The 17,498-nt window shown below is 56.2% G+C and overlaps 1 protein-coding gene across 2 annotated transcripts; it reads left to right on the top strand.

Moving 5' to 3' along the window:
- BPIFB3 (BPI fold containing family B member 3) lies at positions 1–16,761 on the top strand. 2 transcript variants are annotated; one of them, XM_087853913.1, is made up of 15 exons: positions 1–112; positions 838–994; positions 2,471–2,575; positions 3,032–3,172; positions 5,023–5,086; positions 6,838–6,898; positions 7,649–7,740; positions 7,865–8,044; positions 9,690–9,743; positions 11,604–11,774; positions 12,654–12,721; positions 13,933–13,975; positions 14,960–15,023; positions 15,500–15,576; positions 16,588–16,761. In XM_087853913.1, exons 1-15 carry the CDS (start codon positions 1–3, stop codon positions 16,615–16,617), a joined length of 1,419 nt encoding a protein of 472 aa, XP_087710039.1. In that variant the 3' UTR covers positions 16,618–16,761. The 2 variants fall into 2 exon arrangements, with proteins under 2 accessions (XP_087710039.1, XP_087710038.1); XM_087853912.1 differs by having other exon boundaries at positions 7,865–8,050.
- The last annotated feature ends 737 nt before the right edge of the window (positions 16,762–17,498 follow it).

Genomic DNA, 17,498 nt, shown 5'->3' with positions numbered 1-17,498 from the left:
ATGTGGGGACTGTGGTCCTTGCTTCTCCTCTGGGGGCTGACGACTCCATGCCAGGGGCTGCTTGAGAAGGTGGGCACGCTCGCTCGGATTGACAAGGATGAACTTGGCAAAGGTGAGCCTGAGGTGGGCAGTCTGTGGGGGGTCCAGCTGCAGTGTAGACGTCGCACTGACATGCCCTGGGTGGCTGCTTGAAGGAAGGGCTGAAGGCAGGCTGCGATTCTCATCTACTCAGAGAGCTGGGGGGTAAGGTTTGCTTGCGGGCTCCCATGGGTCATCAGCTCACCTTCTCCTGAGAGGCGGACTGGGTGAGGCGGGCTTCGGCCCTGTGGGGGCTGCGTCTGCCTCAGGGGTGGGGCCTGGTGCTATGGAGGAGGCTGGCTGGGCCAGCGTCTTTGCCCCGTGTTTCCAGGCTGGGGGAACTCAACTAGGGCAATGGGTGCTCCAGGGCCCAACGGCCCAAGGTCACAGTCTCGAGTAGAGTAGGGCAGTGGTGAACAGGAAATGCTTCAGGGAATCGACCCTCCGTGCCCCCAAGGGACCCCAAGGAGGTCCCTTCTGTCCTGCCTTTCTCATAATCTGCAGAGTCAGGCCAGGGGTACCCAGGAAGAGCAGAGGTCACCTCCTCCATCTTGGTCAAGCCCTGGTGGCTGTGGGCTTCTTCCTTTGCTTCTGCCCTTTCTTTTGGTGCTATAGAGTGGCCCAGCGTCAAGGCGCTCTAGTCATCCTTTCGGCCCCAATCCCGATTTGCTGTGCGACTTTGGGCAAGTCTCTGCCCTTCTCTGGGCCGTACTTCCCCCTTCTGTAAAATGAACCTTCCTCCCTCAACCCTTCCTACAGCCATCCAGAACTCGCTGGTTGGGGGCCCCATTCTGCAGAACGTCCTGGGGACAGTCACATCTGTGAACCAGGGCCTCCTGGGTTCTGGGGGACTGCTCGGAGGAGGCGGCCTGCTGAGCTATGGAGGGGTTTTTGGCGTTGTGGAAGAACTTTCTGGGTGAGTCCTCACAGTGTGGCATCTCAACTGCCCACCTACTATGAGCCCTACAGGAAGTCTAGTCCTTTCTTTGCTTCAGGGAAGAGAGGAGAGATTGACTGTCTTCAATTGTTGGCAGGTAGCGGGGGTAATGTGGGAAGCCCTGGATAGGGAGTCCCGGGGCCTGAGTTGGAAAATAATGAGCCCACTATGTATCAGGAAACACAGGAATAGCAGCTTGTCCCTGTGGTTGAGGGTTCCAGTTCTGGGGTTGACTCCAGTTACTCACTGTGTGACCTAAGGCTAGTTGCTTAGCCTCTCTGGGCTCATCCAGGTATCTCCTGGCTCCCTCCCTCATCTCCTTTGGATATCTATTCCAAAGAGCCCTGCTCTGACCAACCCCTCTTTGTCTCCTCCCCTGCTCTCAAGTTCTCCAGAAGATGTATCACCCCCCCTGCACCCCATATGCTTTATTGATTTGTTTCTTGCCTCCCCTGCTAGGTTATAAACCCCAGGAGGGGTAGGGCTTCTGTTCGTTTATTGCCGTATCCCCAGTATCATTAATAGTGCTTGATACACAATGGATATCGAAAAATATTTTTGAATGAATGAATGAATTAAATCACATAATAGCTAATATTTATAACTTAATCACCACCTAGCCAGGGTTTTCTGTATAACTAGCACTGTACTGAACACTGTAAATTAATTATCCCATGGAATCCAGAGGTAGGACTGTTACCAACGGCATTTAACAGGTGAGATTGAGGCCCCTGGCAGCCAAGGGACCTGTCCAAGCTCACCCAGCCAGAAAGGTGGGGGGGTGGGGGGGTGTTAATCACAGCCCTTATTGCCTGCCCCAGGTGAGTGGGAACCCTTCCATGCTTCGTGGTGAATCAGGGCAGGCTCAATCTGGATAGCTGGGAGGAGTCAGCGAGCTAAAGGTGAACGCAGAATGGAAGGAAAGTCAAGGGAAAGGTGTTCCAGACAGAGGAAACAGCCTGGGCAAAGGCCCGGAGGACAGAGAAAGCAATGAGCTGTGGGGCGCTGTGTTTGAGAACCCAGCTGAGCTGCATGTGCACGAGCCTGGGGGATGGGAGTGGGAGACAATGACGCAGGTCAGAGACTGAACCAGGATGGAGGCCGTGGGGATGGGGTGGGGAGAACACTTTAATTCACTGAGCCTCTCATGAGGACAACGTTACATTTACTGAACACATGCTGTACCAGCTTCAGCACCCACATTTATCTCATTTGTCTTTGCCATGTTTGAGGTGGGTACTAGTATTGGCCCACTTTACAGATGAAGAGACTGAGGCCCATGAGGTGACGTAATTGGGTGCACAGTTGGCTGTATGGGTTACAGACGGGATGTGGGACACAGCCCAGGGAGACTCTAGGCACCACTTTGTCTGAGATGGTCCAGGCACTAAGGGACTGACACTGAGGGTGGGGGGGTCTGGAAGTGAGGGGCCCTCCCCTTGACGCCCATTCCAGGATGAAGATCGAGGAACTTACACTGCCAAAGGTGTCCCTGAAGCTGCTGCCTGGGTTTGGGGTGCAGCTGAGTCTGCACACCAAGGTGGGCCTGCGTGGCTCTGGGTGAGTGTGTCCCTCTACCCTGCTGCTCCCCACCCCAGCCCCCTGCTCCACTGGGGACCCCTACTCTGTTGCCCCTCCACCCCCATCTCACTGACCCCCCCATTTCCTCCCACCGTACTTCCTCTCCATACTGGCTGCTTCCTGGATCCCACCCCACTACCCTCCCCAGGGACCTCCATCCCACTGTTCCCCAGGGACTTCTCCCCCCACCCTCTCTGGACGGCCCTGCCCCATTGCCCAGCGCTCACTGGACGGGTTGGGGGAAGAGGGTGCAGGAACACGCAAAATGGGGCAGGGACGCAGTGAGCGACAGGAAAGAATGCGGACTCTAGCCCACTGGCAGGGCCACCCACCGACTCCTCGGGGCTCCCGCAGCCCCGGGGGGCGTGTCCAGGGCGGGCCCCTGTTGGGTGGGGCCTGGCAGCCTGGCCACGCCCCCAGCATCCGGTCTCGCAGCCCCCTGGGGGGCCTCCTGCAGCTGGCTGCCGAGGTGAACGTGTCGTCGCGGGTGGCGCTGGGCGTGAGCTCGCGGGGCACGCCCATCCTCGTCCTCAAGCGCTGCAGCACGCTGCTGGGCCACATCAGCCTGCTCTCGGGGTGAGTCCGCGGGCTCGAACCCGCTTGGGCGGCTTCCCACGCCTGCACCTGCGGGTGGGCTCATCTCGGGCGCGCGCACTGGGGCTTCTCCTGGGTTTCCCGGGAGCGGCCGGCTGGGCGGGGCCTGACCTCACCCAGCTTCCGGTCGGTCCCGCCTGTTCAACCAGCTGCGCAGACCTGCAGACTGAGACCCATCACAGGCAGGGACTCCGGCCCAGTCCCCAGTTACCATCACCCACTCCTGGGCGCTCCCCTTCTCCGCTCCAGCCACCCCCGCCCCGAGATCCTCTCCCAGAAAGAACAGACCCTCGCCATCTCAGTTCCCCATCTCAGCATAGCAGAGACCCAGCTCTGCCCCTGACTCACTGTGTGACCCCAGAGGAACCCCCTCCTCTGTCTGGGCTCCAGTGTCCCCATCTGTATAATAAGGACCTAAAATTGATGAGCCAGAAGGCTCTGGCACTCTTACATCCGTGACTTTCCCCAGCTGTTCAGGACATAGTGGCCTTCCCTACACTTGTGCTGAGCCATCACTCCTGTGGGACAAATGAGGTCCAAAGGGGGCAAGAGACTTGCTGAAGGTCACACACATGACAAGGATGGAGATGGGCTGGTCTCTGGACTCAGACGTGGGGCTTTTCCCCAGGGCTGGGCACCTGCCCTTCCTCTGCCTCACACTTTGCATCTCCCCCCTGGTTTCTACACTCCAGGCCGAATCCCACGCCCCCGGCCCATCCTTGCCCGGTGGCTCTGAGCAGGGAGGGTGAGGGGTAATCAGACAGCTCAGTGGTCCCTCCCAGGAGTAGGGTGACCCCGGATTGCTCCTGGCTCCAGAAAGGCTCTCCAAGGTTTCCAGGTGGGGTCTTTGGACTCCTTAAATCCCAGTACTCTGCCCTGCTCCTGCAGGCTAGAGCGGGCTCTGGGGGGACTAGAGCCCAGGTGGTGTTGGTGTCCTGCGACTGTGGCTCTGTGATTGTCTCCCCTAGTCTCCAAGCATACCGGAACCCACTGACATGCACTTCTCATCCTCAGGCCTCCCTCTTATTCATTCAACAAATATGCATTCATTCGCTCAGCAGATGCTAAGTGAACCCCCACTCTAAGCCAGGCACTGTTCTGGACCCAAATGTCACTTGTCTATAAATGTTGGAGGAGATGAAGGGAACAGACATTTAGCGAGTGTGGATACCAGATGTGAATACAGTCCCATGTAATCTCGGCAGCAACAATTCTTTTTTTAAAATTTTTATTTAAATTCAATTAATTAACTTATAGTATATTATCAATTTCAGAGGTAGAGTTCAGAGATTCATCAGTCGCATATAACACCCAGTGCTCATTACATCAAATGCCCTCCTTAATGTCCATCACCCAGGTACCCCATGCCCCTCCCCCCCTCCCCTCCAGCAACCCTCAGTTTGTTTCCTAGAGTTAAGAGTCTCTTATGGTTTGTCTCCCTCTCTGATTTCATCTTGTTTTATTTTTCCCTCCCTTCCCCTATGATCCTCTGTTTTGTTTCTTAAATTCCACATGTGAGTGAAATCACACAAGAATTGTCTTTCTCTGACCAGTTCGCTTAGCATAATACCCTCTAGCTCTATCCACGTCGAGCAACAATTCTTTACGGTGGGCATTTTACAGATGAGGAAACGGAAGCCATCCCCCGGGTTCCATGGCAAGGCAGAGCCAAGATTTAAACCCAGGTCTCCAGAGCCTGAGTCAACCCCACCTCCTTCACTGGGAGAGGACACGGAGAGAGCCAGCGCCCCTAGTGCCCACTCTGCCCTGTCGCCCCCGCTGGAACTGTCCGTTTGTGGTGGCCACACCCTCACCCTTCTCTCCCCACACAGGCTGCTGCCCGCACCGCTCTTCGGGGTCGTGGAGCAGACACTCTTCAAGGTGCTGCCGGGACTGGTGAGTGCGTGGGCCCCAGGCCAGGCACGCCCCTCCCCTTGACTCGCCTCTCCTTCCCCAGCTTTGGGTAAATCTGGGCGCCAGGCAGGATTAGGCTGTCCTTCCCTTGCACGCCCACGGGGTAATCCCATCCTGGCCTGCCCCGGAGCCTCCCGGGTGCCGCCAGCCCGTCTGTAGGCGGCCTGGCACCATCCGTCCCCAGACATCCGGATCCTGAGTTGACAGCTGCAGATAACCTGAGTCCCCGGGTCCCAAATCCAGGCTCCTGTCTTGGCCCCTGCTCTGTCTTTGCCCTCTGTATGATTACTGACTTTAAACTTTTCTTTAAACTAGCTTTGAGTTAAAATTATGTCACTCAGTTTTAAACTGAATTAAAACTGAGCCCTGGGCTTGGCAAACGTCCAGAAAACCACATACATATAAACTAATACATCATAAGTCAAACTCGAAAACCTGAGAAAAGCTGATCTGTCCAAAGCCCCTTTCATTGAGACCAGTGAGGGAACGGTCTTGATGAGGTCACACGGCCAGCAAAGGGTGGCCAGGCCTCCTGACCCCCAGTCCTGGCAGGACCTCTCTTGTGAGTCCTTGTGAAGAATGTATCTGTGGGAGTCCGTGGCTGGCAAAACTGCCCTGGGCTTGAAGAAGCCAATTGGAACTGAAGCTCAGGGGCAGAAGGGAAGCTCCCAGCAGCAAGGACCCCAACCCAGGCCCGTCTCAGGCGGATTTCAACCACACAGTGTGGGTGCATTTAAATCACAGGCCCTCACTGGGGTCTCGGGACAACTGAGTGCAGGGCAGGATTTGTGTAACTCAAAGACGTTTTAAATATGAGGGTCGGTTACTAGCATTTAGAGATTGGAGGTTTCTCCTAACAATCCAATTTCCGGGTCCTCTGGTGCAGTCAGCCACCCCAGCCGCAGTCCGTCCTGCAGGTTACACACGCGGGTGCCGAGGAGGGCGTTCCTCCCACACAGCAGAGCCCCTTTGGTCTCCTCTCATTTCTGTGACATGCCTGACCCCAAAAGCCCTGGAGTTGGGGGTCCCTGAGTGTAAATGAGAAGGCAGCCCTCTCTTGTCTGAGAACAGCTGTGACCTTGGGCAGGTCGCCCTTCTTCCACCGCAGCTGTAGAATGGAGAGGTGGGAAGTATGACGGGGCTGGACTGGGTCACCTCTGGGCTTCCTGCTCCAGTGGGCCCAGATTCTGTGACTCCCAGACCCCGGGTTCTGGAAGCCAAACCACCTGCTGTCTGTCCTCCTCGCCCAGGGGTTTTCAGGACACACGCAGGGACGTGTGCACAGCGGATGGGGCCCGGGCCTGACTCTCCGGGTGGAGGAGGGGGGTTGCCCCTCTTCAGAGTCTGAATTCTAGGTTGCCCGGTGCTCACCTGGATAGCAGGGGGGCCCGAGACCTTGGAGGGGGCAGCTGCCTTTGTCTCCTCAGGGGAGGGCTGGGCCCCCACACCCCAGCTGGCCTCTGAGATGTGCCTCCCCTATTCCCCCGGCATCCTTCGAGGCTTTCTGAGGGGGCCGATGTAACTGGCCCTCTGCGCTATGTGCTCTGCCCTCTGACACCAAGGTCCAGCCCCCCTTGCCTCCCACCTGTGTGTCCCCCAGTCCGTCTGCACATTCTGACTTGCCTTGGACCCCAGGACCACAGAGCAAATGATTTAGACAAAAGGCAGCTGTCCCCTGCTCTGGGCTGGGGCCACTTCTATTTTCCTGTAACACCTGTTTCCTCTGGACACAGCTGTGCCCCATGGTGGACAGTGTGCTGGGTGTGGTGAATGAGCTCCTGGGGACCGCGCTGAGTAAGCTGGGGCCCAACCCCCTCCTCCTTGCCCCTTCTCCCTCCCCTCCCTCCCGTTGTCCCAATGGTGGTGGAGCGGCGGGTGCCAAGGGAAGAGGAAGGGACAGAATTCTGGGGCCTTCACTTCCTCCTCAGACTGACGAGGCCACCACATGGAGGAGGTCTAATGGTGGGGTTCTCAGCTGGAGCTGGTTCCGTGGGGCCTGGAGGCTCGGAGCCAGCCAGTCTCCCCCTGCCAGGGGCTGAAGGCCCCTTGTCCAGCCCTGGTGGTGTGTCTGGTGTTATCAGAAGCACGAGGCAGATATTATTATTATCTAGAAAGACAAGATGGCTGAGGCCCAGAGCTTAAGTCGGGAACCCAGAGCCCCACAGCCACAGTGGCCTTCAGTCTCTCTGAGCCTTATGGAGACATGGGTGCCTTTGAAAAATAGAAAAAGATATAACCAGGATACTTAGGGGTGCGTATGTCTCTATATGTGGTGTTGTGTGAGAGAGGCCGCGCTATGTCGTGGTTGGCGAAACTAGCTCTGGAAAACAGAAATCCTGCCTTTGCCATTCTGTGGCTTGTGTCACCTTGGGCTGGTGACTTCCTCTGTCTCAGCCTCAGTTTCCTTATCTATAAAATGCGCATGACGTAGTGCCCGACTGAATACTTAGTGGAATGCTAGGCACTCAATATATAGACGGCGGGCTTGTTATTTGTGAGGGCTGGGCTCATGGGTTCTTTCTACCTCCTCCCCTCCCCATGCAGGCCTGGTGCCCCTTGGGGCTCTTGGGTCCGTGGAATTTACTCTGGCCACACTGCCTCTTATCTCTAACCAGTACATAGAGTTGGACATCAACGTGAGTGCCCACCAAAGCCCTGCCCACAGCTGAGGGTGGGGTGGGGTGGGGTGCTGGCAGAGGCTGGGGGGCGGCTGCTGGGTCCAAGCAAGGTGGATGAGCCATGCTGTCTCCTCCCCTACAGCCTATCGTGAAAAGCGTAGCTGGTGACGTCATTGACTTCCCTAAGCCCCCCAAACCCATCAAGGTGCCCCCCAAGGAGGACCACACATCCCAGGTGGTTGTGCCTCTGTACCTCTTCAACACCGTATTTGGGCTCCTGCAGACCAACGGTGCCCTTGACATAGACATCACCCCGGAGCTGGTAAGTGTGACACCCTGCCCCACTGTGGCTGGACAGTGCTAGTGGTGAGCTGGTCATATCACCACCGGTCAGCCTTGACTAGCCCTCTTCTCCATAACTAGAGACGGTTGGACAAGTTTACAGCATGCATATGCGCACTCTTGTCCTTGTGACAGACACTGCTAATTGATAATGGCCCTCCACTTGGCTAAATCTGAGTGGGACCTCAGAATCCTTCTCTATATGGCACTCCAGTAAGTTCCTTTCAATTGGTCAAAACTGGCATATGGAATGTAGCTGGTTTTCCGTCCCCATACCATATGAGTCTTTCTGGAGTCAAAGCCCAATTTTATACTAAAGTGTGAATGGTTAACATTTCCATTGCTTTCTCAAGAGCAGATCTGTGTTGGCGAGAAGAAAACTAGGGTTGGACTATACCTAAAGTCAGTTGGACATTTGTTCTAAAGCTTCTGAGACCTCTCTGCTTCCATTCTGACTCTTCTCGTACCCTCACAGATGTTTGGAAGCCCCCAAGAGCCTCACCCAGAGACATTTCTTAGTCTCACCTTTTCCAAAGGCAGTGCATCTGACCCCCCTGAGCCATCTGCCTGCAGCTCAGGCCCAAGGTGGCAAGGGTTGGTCACTCACTTCCTGATGATGGGGTCCAGAGAGCACGTGAAGGCCTATGGGAGGTGGGAATAGGGCCCTGAGCTGGGAGGCAGGTGTCTTCTAGCTGGAGGGAGGAGACAGGGAAGGCTAGGCAGAGACTATGAGTATGAGAATGTGTGTGTCCGAGCAGCCTGTGGGTGCGTGGGGGTGTGGGTGTATGTGTGTGTGTGTGTGTGTGGCAGAGGAAAGAGACCTCAGTGGCCATGGGGTGATAGCTGTGTGTTGGGTGAGTGTCTTTAAATCCTCTGACCAGGAGAGAATGTGTTTGTAGGTTTATCCTGTGTGAACATGTATATTCTGAAAGGTGGACATGTGTAGTTCAGGGACCTCAAACATCAGGGCCAGGGCAGCTGGGCCCTTATCGATGAAACCAGGCCTGATGGGACTGTAATGAGCTAGGGCGACTGTGACCCATGTCCCCAGCAGCTGCCAGTCAGCTTCCCCAAGGGGGAGGAGTGCACGCCCAGTGTGATCAGGTTTTCCAAATTTTTAGCCAGAGCCTGGCAAATTTATACGAAATTTCTTGATTTGTAAGTATTGGAAACAAATTCATAGGTTTTGAAAATACTGTTTGGATAAAGGGCAGAAATGTCTGGAATCCGATCCCTGGGCCTTCAGATCGTAAGCTCTGGAAGAGCAGTTTAAGAGTTCCGGAGGCAGCCTTCCCAGGTCAGCCCCTGCGGCACAGCTCAGCGGCTTATGACCTTGGGCGTAAGCATCAGGTTTCCCGTCTGTAAGAAGGGGGTCGTCCGAGCACCCACCTTTCTGAGTTAATGTAATGTAATGCCGAAATGCGCAAAGGCACACAAAGCCCTTAGCATGTGCCCGACAAGTGGTAAACACTCATCCCTGGCCAAGAGAAGGAACCCGAGTGTTTGCAGGGATGTGTGTGTAACTGGCAGGGGCGGGTGGGAGGCGGGCAGAACTACCGTGTGTTTGCTGAGGAATTCCCGTCCTGTCTCTGTTCACCCCACACCCCATTTGGTCTTGGGTGCAGGTCCCCAGCAATGTGCCATTGACAACTACAGACCTGGCAGCTTTGGTCCCTGAGGTGAGTGACCCCCTCATGGGCTTTGATCATTGTCGCTCTTTTCTGATGAGCCTGAGTGAACTCCAGAACCTTTCTCAATACCACTCTCCAGACAGCTGCAATCGAACGTCGAATCCAAATTCACACTAAAATTTAAATGACTACCACTTAAACTTTCCTGACAGCAGATTGTGCTTGAAGGGGAAAGGATCAGTGTTTAACTGCCCAGAAGTCAGCTGGGCACTTGTCCTGTGGCTGTCGCTCCTCCGTAAGGCAGAGGACAGGGGAGTCTTCCCCTCCTTCCACCTCCTTCTCCCCCAGGGAGAAGATTCCGGGTGCTGGCCTTGAGGAGGGAAGGGAAAGGTGAGGATTCAGGGGGGTGTGACTAGTGGGCATCCGTCAGTATGTGACTTTGGGGCCTGGCCCCAGCTACTTCCCGGCTGTGGGAATCTGAATTCATACTGAAGTTGAAATGACTGCTACGAAGTCCTTATGTAATAGCAGATTCCTTATCTAATAGCAGATAGAGGCTGGAATGAGGCCCAGAAGGTCTGGGTTTCTACTGGGGAAGACGGAGGGGGCAGCGGAGTTTTGGGGCGCAGAGGACAAACTGAATCCTTGGAAGGTGGTGATTCACATCGGCCTTGGCGGGCATGGTTGGGGCCTCTGCTTCTTGGAGTCCTCGGCCCAAGGGCATAGGGGTCTTAGGCAAAGGAGGAGATGGGGCTAGACATGCGGAGGAACTTCCCGAGAGCGGGAGCTGTAAGATGGAGAGGGACGTGGGAGAGGCAGAGGTGGCAGGAGCGGGGACCCGTGCTGGCGGTGAGCCAGGCCTTGTCCCACCAGCCTGGGGAGGCTGGGCCTGCCTCTGGAGGCAGAAGCCTTTGTTCTTTTGGTGTCAGAGCCCCGTGGCCCCGGCTCTGAGTCTGGTTGTGTGGCTTCACACTCTGTGGACACATAAGGATGGAATCTAGTGACTCCCTGTCTTTGTGACCCTGCGACTCTGGGAGCCGGGGCTGGGTGGGTCCCTAGGTGCCCACGTTCAAGGGGTCCGAAGCCTCGGTGACTCTGTGGTTCCAGCACTTCTGTAGTTCCATGACGTTGTGACTGTGAAAGCGGGGGCTTCCCGATTGTGAGATCAGCCAGTCAGTCAGCCCTGCTCACTGAGTAGCCACGTCCCGGGCTCTGTGCTAGGTGCCAGCCACGCGGGAGGAGCAGAGATGAAAAGCAGACGGAAGCGGCTGCTCCAGGAGCTGCCATCCTGGTGGGGGAGGCAGCCGTGGAGCACGTGGATAGGTAGACTACACGCAGCGTCAGAAGGTGGAGGGGGATGGGGTGGCGAAGGCAGGTTAGGAAGGGGGGGGGTAGTGCTTTCAAGCAGAGAGCTCTGCAGCGGCCTCTCCGAGGAGGTGACACTGGAATAGTAGGCTGAGGAGTGGAGGGAGGGCAGCACGCAAGTTTCTGGGGAAGACATGTCCAGCAGAAGAAACAGCAGGTGCCAAGGCCCTGAGGTAGGAGTGTGTCCCTGGCAGGAACAGCCAAGTGGCCAGTGAGTCTGGAGACAATGAGGGGCCGGTGATTGGAGAGAAGATGGAGAGGAGGGCCGAGGAGGGGTCACATGGGGCTTGTGGTCTTGTGGGGGATTTTGAATTTGAGGCGGAAGCCTGATTCAATTCCATGGGTTGCTGTCTCCCCACTTGAATGTCACATCTGGGGGTGGGGGCATGAGCAGGACTGTCTGGTTCAGGCTGTAACCTCAGCAGCCAGCATGGTGCCCGCTGCCCGTTAGGTGCTCAGGGAGTGTTTGGTGACTGACTGATTCTGTTATTGGGGCATTGAAGCTCCCCTCTTGCCCCCGGCCTTGCTCCTGCCTCTCTCCAGGCCCTGGGAAAGTTGCCCCCAGGCCAGCAGCTCCTGCTCTCAATGCGGGTGAAAGAAGCACCGTCAGTCACGCTCCAGAACGGGAAGGCCACCATCTCCATCCCAGCTAACGTCCACGTGCTGTCCTACCATCCTAAAGGGACCCCTGAAGCCCTCTTCGAGCTGAATGCGGTGAGTGGCTGAGGGACAGGAGCCTGGCACTGGGGCTGTGAGCGGGCCTGCCCTCTCTAGGACCTGATTTCAGGGTTGGGGGGGCCTGGCGTGGCGCGACACAGGAAGTCCCCCTCCCCCGCTGCTGTCATCTGAGCCGAGGCCAGGTGTCTGCTCCGTCATCACGCGTCCATCCTGGCCCAGGTCCTGTCCGCTCTGCTCTCCTCAGAGCTCAGGAATATCTCCACATCGCCCCAGCCTCGCTATGCTCAGATATCTCTCCGATGGCCCTCCAGCGTCCTCCTGGCCTTGCACCTCTGCTGGTCTTCCCAAACGCACAGCTGGGAGAGGCAGGTCCCTCACCTGCTCACCCTCTCCCTGGCCCCCCGGGAACCAAGCACCTTCGCCCCGGCAGTCAGCCCCCTCCTGCCTCATCCTCGGCCTTCCCCTTTCTCCTACCTGGCCTCAGTGACTCAGGGCTGGCAGGTCCCACCTCCCGCCTTTGTTGCTGCCCACCCCCTGCAGTGGCATCTCCCCCCCCACCCCACCCCCCGCCCCGGGCTAACTCTTCCTCTTTCAAGATTCAGCTCAGGTGTCACCTCACTGGGGACGCCTTTCCTCGCCGCCCCCCCTCCGGCTGGATTGAGGGTCTCTCCAAGCTCCCGGAGCCCCAGAGCTTCCTCTCCTGCAACGTCAGGTGCCCTCAATACTCTGCTTCCTGAACACCAGAGCCTTCGAGTTGCCTCCTCATAGCCCAGCATGGACCCTAGCACACAGTAGGGCCACAGCGGGGATTAGTGGAAGGAATGGATGGTGGAAATTCACCTGTTGGCCAGAGTGGACCTGTCGTCAAGCTCCTGCCACATTCATGGCTAACCTCTGCCTGTTCTTTCCTTGCAGGTTTTGACTTTAAATGCCCAGTTGGCTCCCTCGGCTACGAAGCTGCACCTGTCGCTGTCCCTGGAACGGTACGTGGGGTCCCGGGCCTTGCCTTTAGGAACAAGAATTAGGGGCCGACTAGAACCACCACCGATTCGCTGAGCATCAGTTAAGTTACCCGTGTTCTACCAGCCTCTTCCTTGCCTCCAGGACCTGCCAGGGAGGGGTCAGTATTAGCCCATTTTACAGATGAGCCAAGGGGCTCAGGGAAGCGGGATCCAGAGCAGGCTTCTTCCACTGCACCTGCTCCCAACCTGGCCCTGGGAGGTCAACGTGCTGCCGGGACCCGGAGTCCAAACGTCTGAGTTACCAGCCCTCGAGACTAGCCACGGAGATAACTGTAAAAAGCTTTGTTTTTCATGTGGACTAGTTACTTCTCTAATCTCTCCACCTCCCCTGGCTCCATGATAACCGTAAAAACCAAGATGGTGATGTTGGTGACAGTCCCTCCTGACACATGCATGGCACTTCACAGCTGGCAAAGCCCAGGCTCACACAGCAGGCTGTCCCCAGAACCCGGGCTGCGGTCTAGGCCTCCACTCTCCAGGCCCAGTGCTGTCACCATGGCCTGAGGCCTGGGGACCTGCCTGTCCCTCCCCCTGGATGCGGGGGACCTTCCCAGGGGTCTCTGGGATCCTGAGCCGTAGACACGCAGTGCTCACCTGACCCCTTATTTGTGTCCCCCGCAGGTCCCCCTGCAAGGCTCTGTTGTCACCCCATTTCTAGCCTTGCCCCCTGTCTGGGTTTGCTTCGCCTCCCTGGTGGCAGTTCCTACCTCAACCCTCCAGGAAATAGAGATGTGTGTCCAGGCTCTGGCCCTGGACCTGTCTTTGGGCAGCTGGGATCCATCAGTGGGTTGCTGTCTTTAGTGTGCACCGGCTGGATGCAGGGAACCCTGTGTCCAGTGCTGAGTCTGTGGGAGGGCCACTCCTTAGGGAGGTTCAGCCACTTGCCCAGGGCCAAGCAACTGGGAGGGAGACCAAGACTCGAGGGCCATAGAGTCAGAGGTGGCAGTCATGATATCTCAGAAGAAGGTTAGAGCCCTTCAGGTCCATTTTACAGGTGGAAAGACTGAGTCCCTGAGTCGAGGCTGAATAGAGGCAGAGTTGGGGCTGTAACCCTGTTTCTGATCCTGGAGAGCTAGGGGTGGGGTAGGCTGGGAGGGGGGTGGACAGAGCAGTGCTCAGCAGGTGGTGTGGTGGGTGCTGTGGCCGCTCAGTGTCACTCTTCTCTCCACCAGGCTCAGTGTCAAGCTGGCCTCCTCCTTTGCCCACGCCTTTGATGTAAGTTCCGGGGAGGGTGAGCAGCTTGCCAGTGGTGACAGTCTTCAAGCAGGGGGAAGAAGGGGGCAGGATGAGTCATGGGTCATATACCTGAGCTGACCCCAGTCTGGGCTCTGTCCCAGCAAGCCTGAGTGGGCAAACATCAGAGCAAGTGTGTATGTGTGTGCATGTGTAAAATAGTCATCATCTGAGGAAAGTGAATCTCATGATCTTCCAAAGTCTTGGAACCTCACAAAGTTGTAAACATCCAGAATCTCACAAGGGCTCAAAATTCTGGAACTTCACACGAGTAATAATGTTCCTGAACTTGGAAAGTTCTAACATTTCAGAGCCCCACAGAGCCCTTGGTGTCCTGCTTCAGAGTTCTGAGGTTCTGGAGTCCCACAGTGGTCTCAGGTTCTAGAACATTCTAAGGGTCCCTGGGGCGCCTGGGTGGCACAGCGGTTAGGCGTCTGCCTTCGGCTCAGGGCGTGATCCCGGCGTTATGGGATCGAGCCCCACATCAGGCTCCTCCACTATGAGCCTGCTTCTTCCTCTCCCACTCCCCCTGCTTGTGTTCCCTCTCTCGCTGACTGTCTCTATCTCTGTAGAATAAATAAATAAAATCTTAAAAAAAAAAAAAAAAGAACATTCTAAGGGTCCCTAAGTGGATAGGAATCTAAGAGCAGACCACTCAGAATTCTACTGGAGCTGGGCGTGTTTTCTGCTCTTTCTCAGGCATTGCCCCTTCCGGGCCCCACAGACCCTTCCTCTAGGAAGGCAGCTCTTCCAAGGTCATGGGGCCCGCATAAAGCTGTTCTCAGTCGCAGAGACCCCTTTGGGGTCATCGATGGACAGCCACCCCAGTGGGCCCTGTGCCCACCAGCAATGTGTCCTCAGGCTCGGGGGAGGCTCAGCAGCCGGACCTCGGATTTCCTACCGGGGAAGGGATGTGCTGCTCCTGGCGAAGCCACCCCTCCCAGCCTTCCCTGTGCTCTGTTGCAGGCAGCCCGTTTAGAAGAATGGCTCAGTCACGTGGTCCGGGTGGCCTACGTGCCGAAGCTGAATGGTATGGGCGGACTTCATTTTCTTCTTGGAAACATGGAATGTCGGGAATCAGATTGTCCATTGTTCTGATAGAGACACTGAAGATGGAGGGGTTGATCCCATTTCTAAGATGTAGAAACTGAGGCACTGATGTTTCCATTCAAACCACATTAATTAGCACCTCCATTATGCCACACCCTGGCTATCTGAGCAGCGTCCTGTCCTCAAGCTCACAATCCAGAGGGAAATAGTCATAAACAAATGATTAAAGTATAGATGACACAGAGTGTGCAAGGGACGGACAGAACCTCGCACTGACAGACTGAGGGGAGCCACTGACGACAATACAGAAAAGGAGCATTTTTGTTTGGGTTTAGTGGGATGAATAGGAGTTTGCCAATCAGGAAAACTGAGTCCCCAAGAACAGAAATGGCTAGCTCAAGGACACTGGTCCCAGCCTCCCACATACCTTTGCTGTCAACCATTTCCTTCTCACAGTGGACCTGGATGTTGGAATTCCCCTGCCTAAGGTTCTCAATGTCAACTTTGCCAACGCAGCCCTGGAGATCATTGAGGTAAGCTTCCCATGCACGTGTGGCTTCGACGGGCCTTAAGCTTGTCCTGAGGGGAATGCCCCGCCTCACCATCTGGTCTGTCCCTGCACCGTTTTCTAAGTTGCTCAGGGTATTAACAGGTTACTTCACCTGGGAGTGGCACACATGCGACGTGTGCTACAACTCCTTACTCACTTGCCCACGGCAGACATGGTCAGTCGATCACAGAGTCCTCTCCTGTTGAATGCAGACATGCGTCTGACCTCTAGGATGGAATCTCAGATTCACTCACAGAGTCACAGCTCCCCTGGCCCAGGGCTAGCAAATCCATGTCCCGTCTCTCCTTTGTCTGTGCCCGCGGCAGGCATGGCTAATAGATCCTGACACTTTCTCTTGCTGAATATCAGCATGGCTTCATGATCCCTTTTTTTTTTTTTAAGATTTTATGTATTGATTTGAGAAAGAAAGAGAGAGTGTGTGTGAGAGCGCACGAGCAGGGGGAGGGGCAGAGGGAGAAGCAGACTCTTCTGAGCAGGGAGCCCAAAGCGGGGCTCGGTCCCAAAACCCCGGGATCATGACCTGAGCCGAAGGCAGATGCTTCGCTGACTGAGCCGCGCAGGCGCCCCGACCGCATGATCCTTTTCAATCCAGCACCAACTTGAGTCTTGGAATGGCTCTGGGAGGTGGGCAGAGCAGGGAGTTACGGATCCATTTCTCAGATGAGGATCAGGGATGAAGGAGGCCACATTTCTGGCCCAGGGCCAGACAGTAAATTAACAGGGGAAATGGCACTTGAACTTGGGTCTCTTAAGTTTGGAAGTCAGTGACCTCTCCCACAGTGGATGTCATTCATTCATCGTTCACTTCATTGTTCATTCACTCAGTTAACGAGTGCCCGCTGGGTTCCGGGTTCAGTGCTAACCCCAGGGCATGGGGCCGGGCAGTGGGGGGAGGATTGGGGGACAACATGGAGACAGCAGCAGGGGTGGAGGGCTGGCAGATGGGCTCATCGAGAACCGTTGCTCCTTGCAGAATGCCGTTGTGCTGACCGTGGCATCCTGAAGCTGAGAATGGCCACCTGCCCTCCCCGTTGACTTCCAGAGTCTGTGCACCTGCCCACTCGGCCTCAGTTTCCCTCCCAGTCTCTAGCCTGTGTCGGTGACAGTGTTAGTGTCCCTTATCCACCCAGGACCACCCAGATGCTCTGGCCCTGCAGCTCTGCCCCCAGTCTGGGGTGGGGACTTCAGGGCTGGCCACAGGACTCTGCTTCAAAAAGCGCTCTGGCCTCAGTGGAGAGTTCTGAGCTTTCAATAAACCACTCCTCTCTTTCTCGGCACCTCCCGGCTTGTTTGTTCCCCAGGTACAGGGGGCTGCCTTGGCCTCTGTTTCTGGGACCCTACCAGCTCCAGACCGGGGCTCCTGGAGGGTGAGGGACTCGGGGCCTAGTCCTTGTCGCTCTGCCTCCCTGGGAGGCCTCTGTGTCTTGTCCTGCCCTCCTTTACTTCTGCCTTGGGCTCCTCGTGCCCCCCTCCCCTGGCCCCTATTCCCCTCCAATCTCTATTTTTCTAAGTACCAGTATCTTTCGCTCTGTCTCTCTGAGTCTGTCTGATTCTGTGTCTGTCTGTCTCTGTCTCTCTGACTTTGGGACACTTCTCAGAAGTGATTTGTGAGCAGAAGGGTGAATAGGAATTTTTCAGGGAGAAAGGAGCCAGCATTCCTGGAAGCAAGGACGACCCGGTCCTGCCCTGGAGGGATCCCTACTGGCTCCACATAGTGGTGGGCTTACCGCAGGATAGGCCTCAGAACAAACTACGCCAGCTGCTCATAGTGTGCGTGGGGAAACTGACGCCAGAGAGCGGGCTGGCTGGCCCAAGACCGCACCTCGGCAGAGTTGGGTTGGGAAACGGGGCTGCTGCCTCAGTCCTGGCCTCCTCCTCACTGCT

Source organism: Ursus americanus, chromosome 22 (genome assembly GCF_024610735.1).
Source record: "Ursus americanus isolate L20-20 chromosome 22, mUrsAme1.1.p, whole genome shotgun sequence".
NCBI lineage: Eukaryota > Metazoa > Chordata > Mammalia > Carnivora > Ursidae > Ursus > Ursus americanus.
Note: the sequence above shows the minus strand (reverse complement) of the source record. Positions and strands in the feature narration are given on the sequence as shown.

What these genes read in the sequence shown, in the direction of transcription:
- BPIFB3 (XM_087853912.1), top strand. Translation starts at nt 1, where the DNA reads ATGTGGGGACTGTGGTCCTTGCTTCTCCTCTGGGGGCTGACGACTCCA. An exon ending in CACATCAGCCTGCTCTCGGG is followed by an intron (nt 3,173 to 5,022) that starts GTGAGTCCGCGG and finishes CTCCCCACACAG; the next exon opens with GCTGCTGCCCGCACCGCTCT. An exon ending in GCTCCTGGGGACCGCGCTGA is followed by an intron (nt 6,899 to 7,648) that starts GTAAGCTGGGGC and finishes CTCCCCATGCAG; the next exon opens with GCCTGGTGCCCCTTGGGGCT.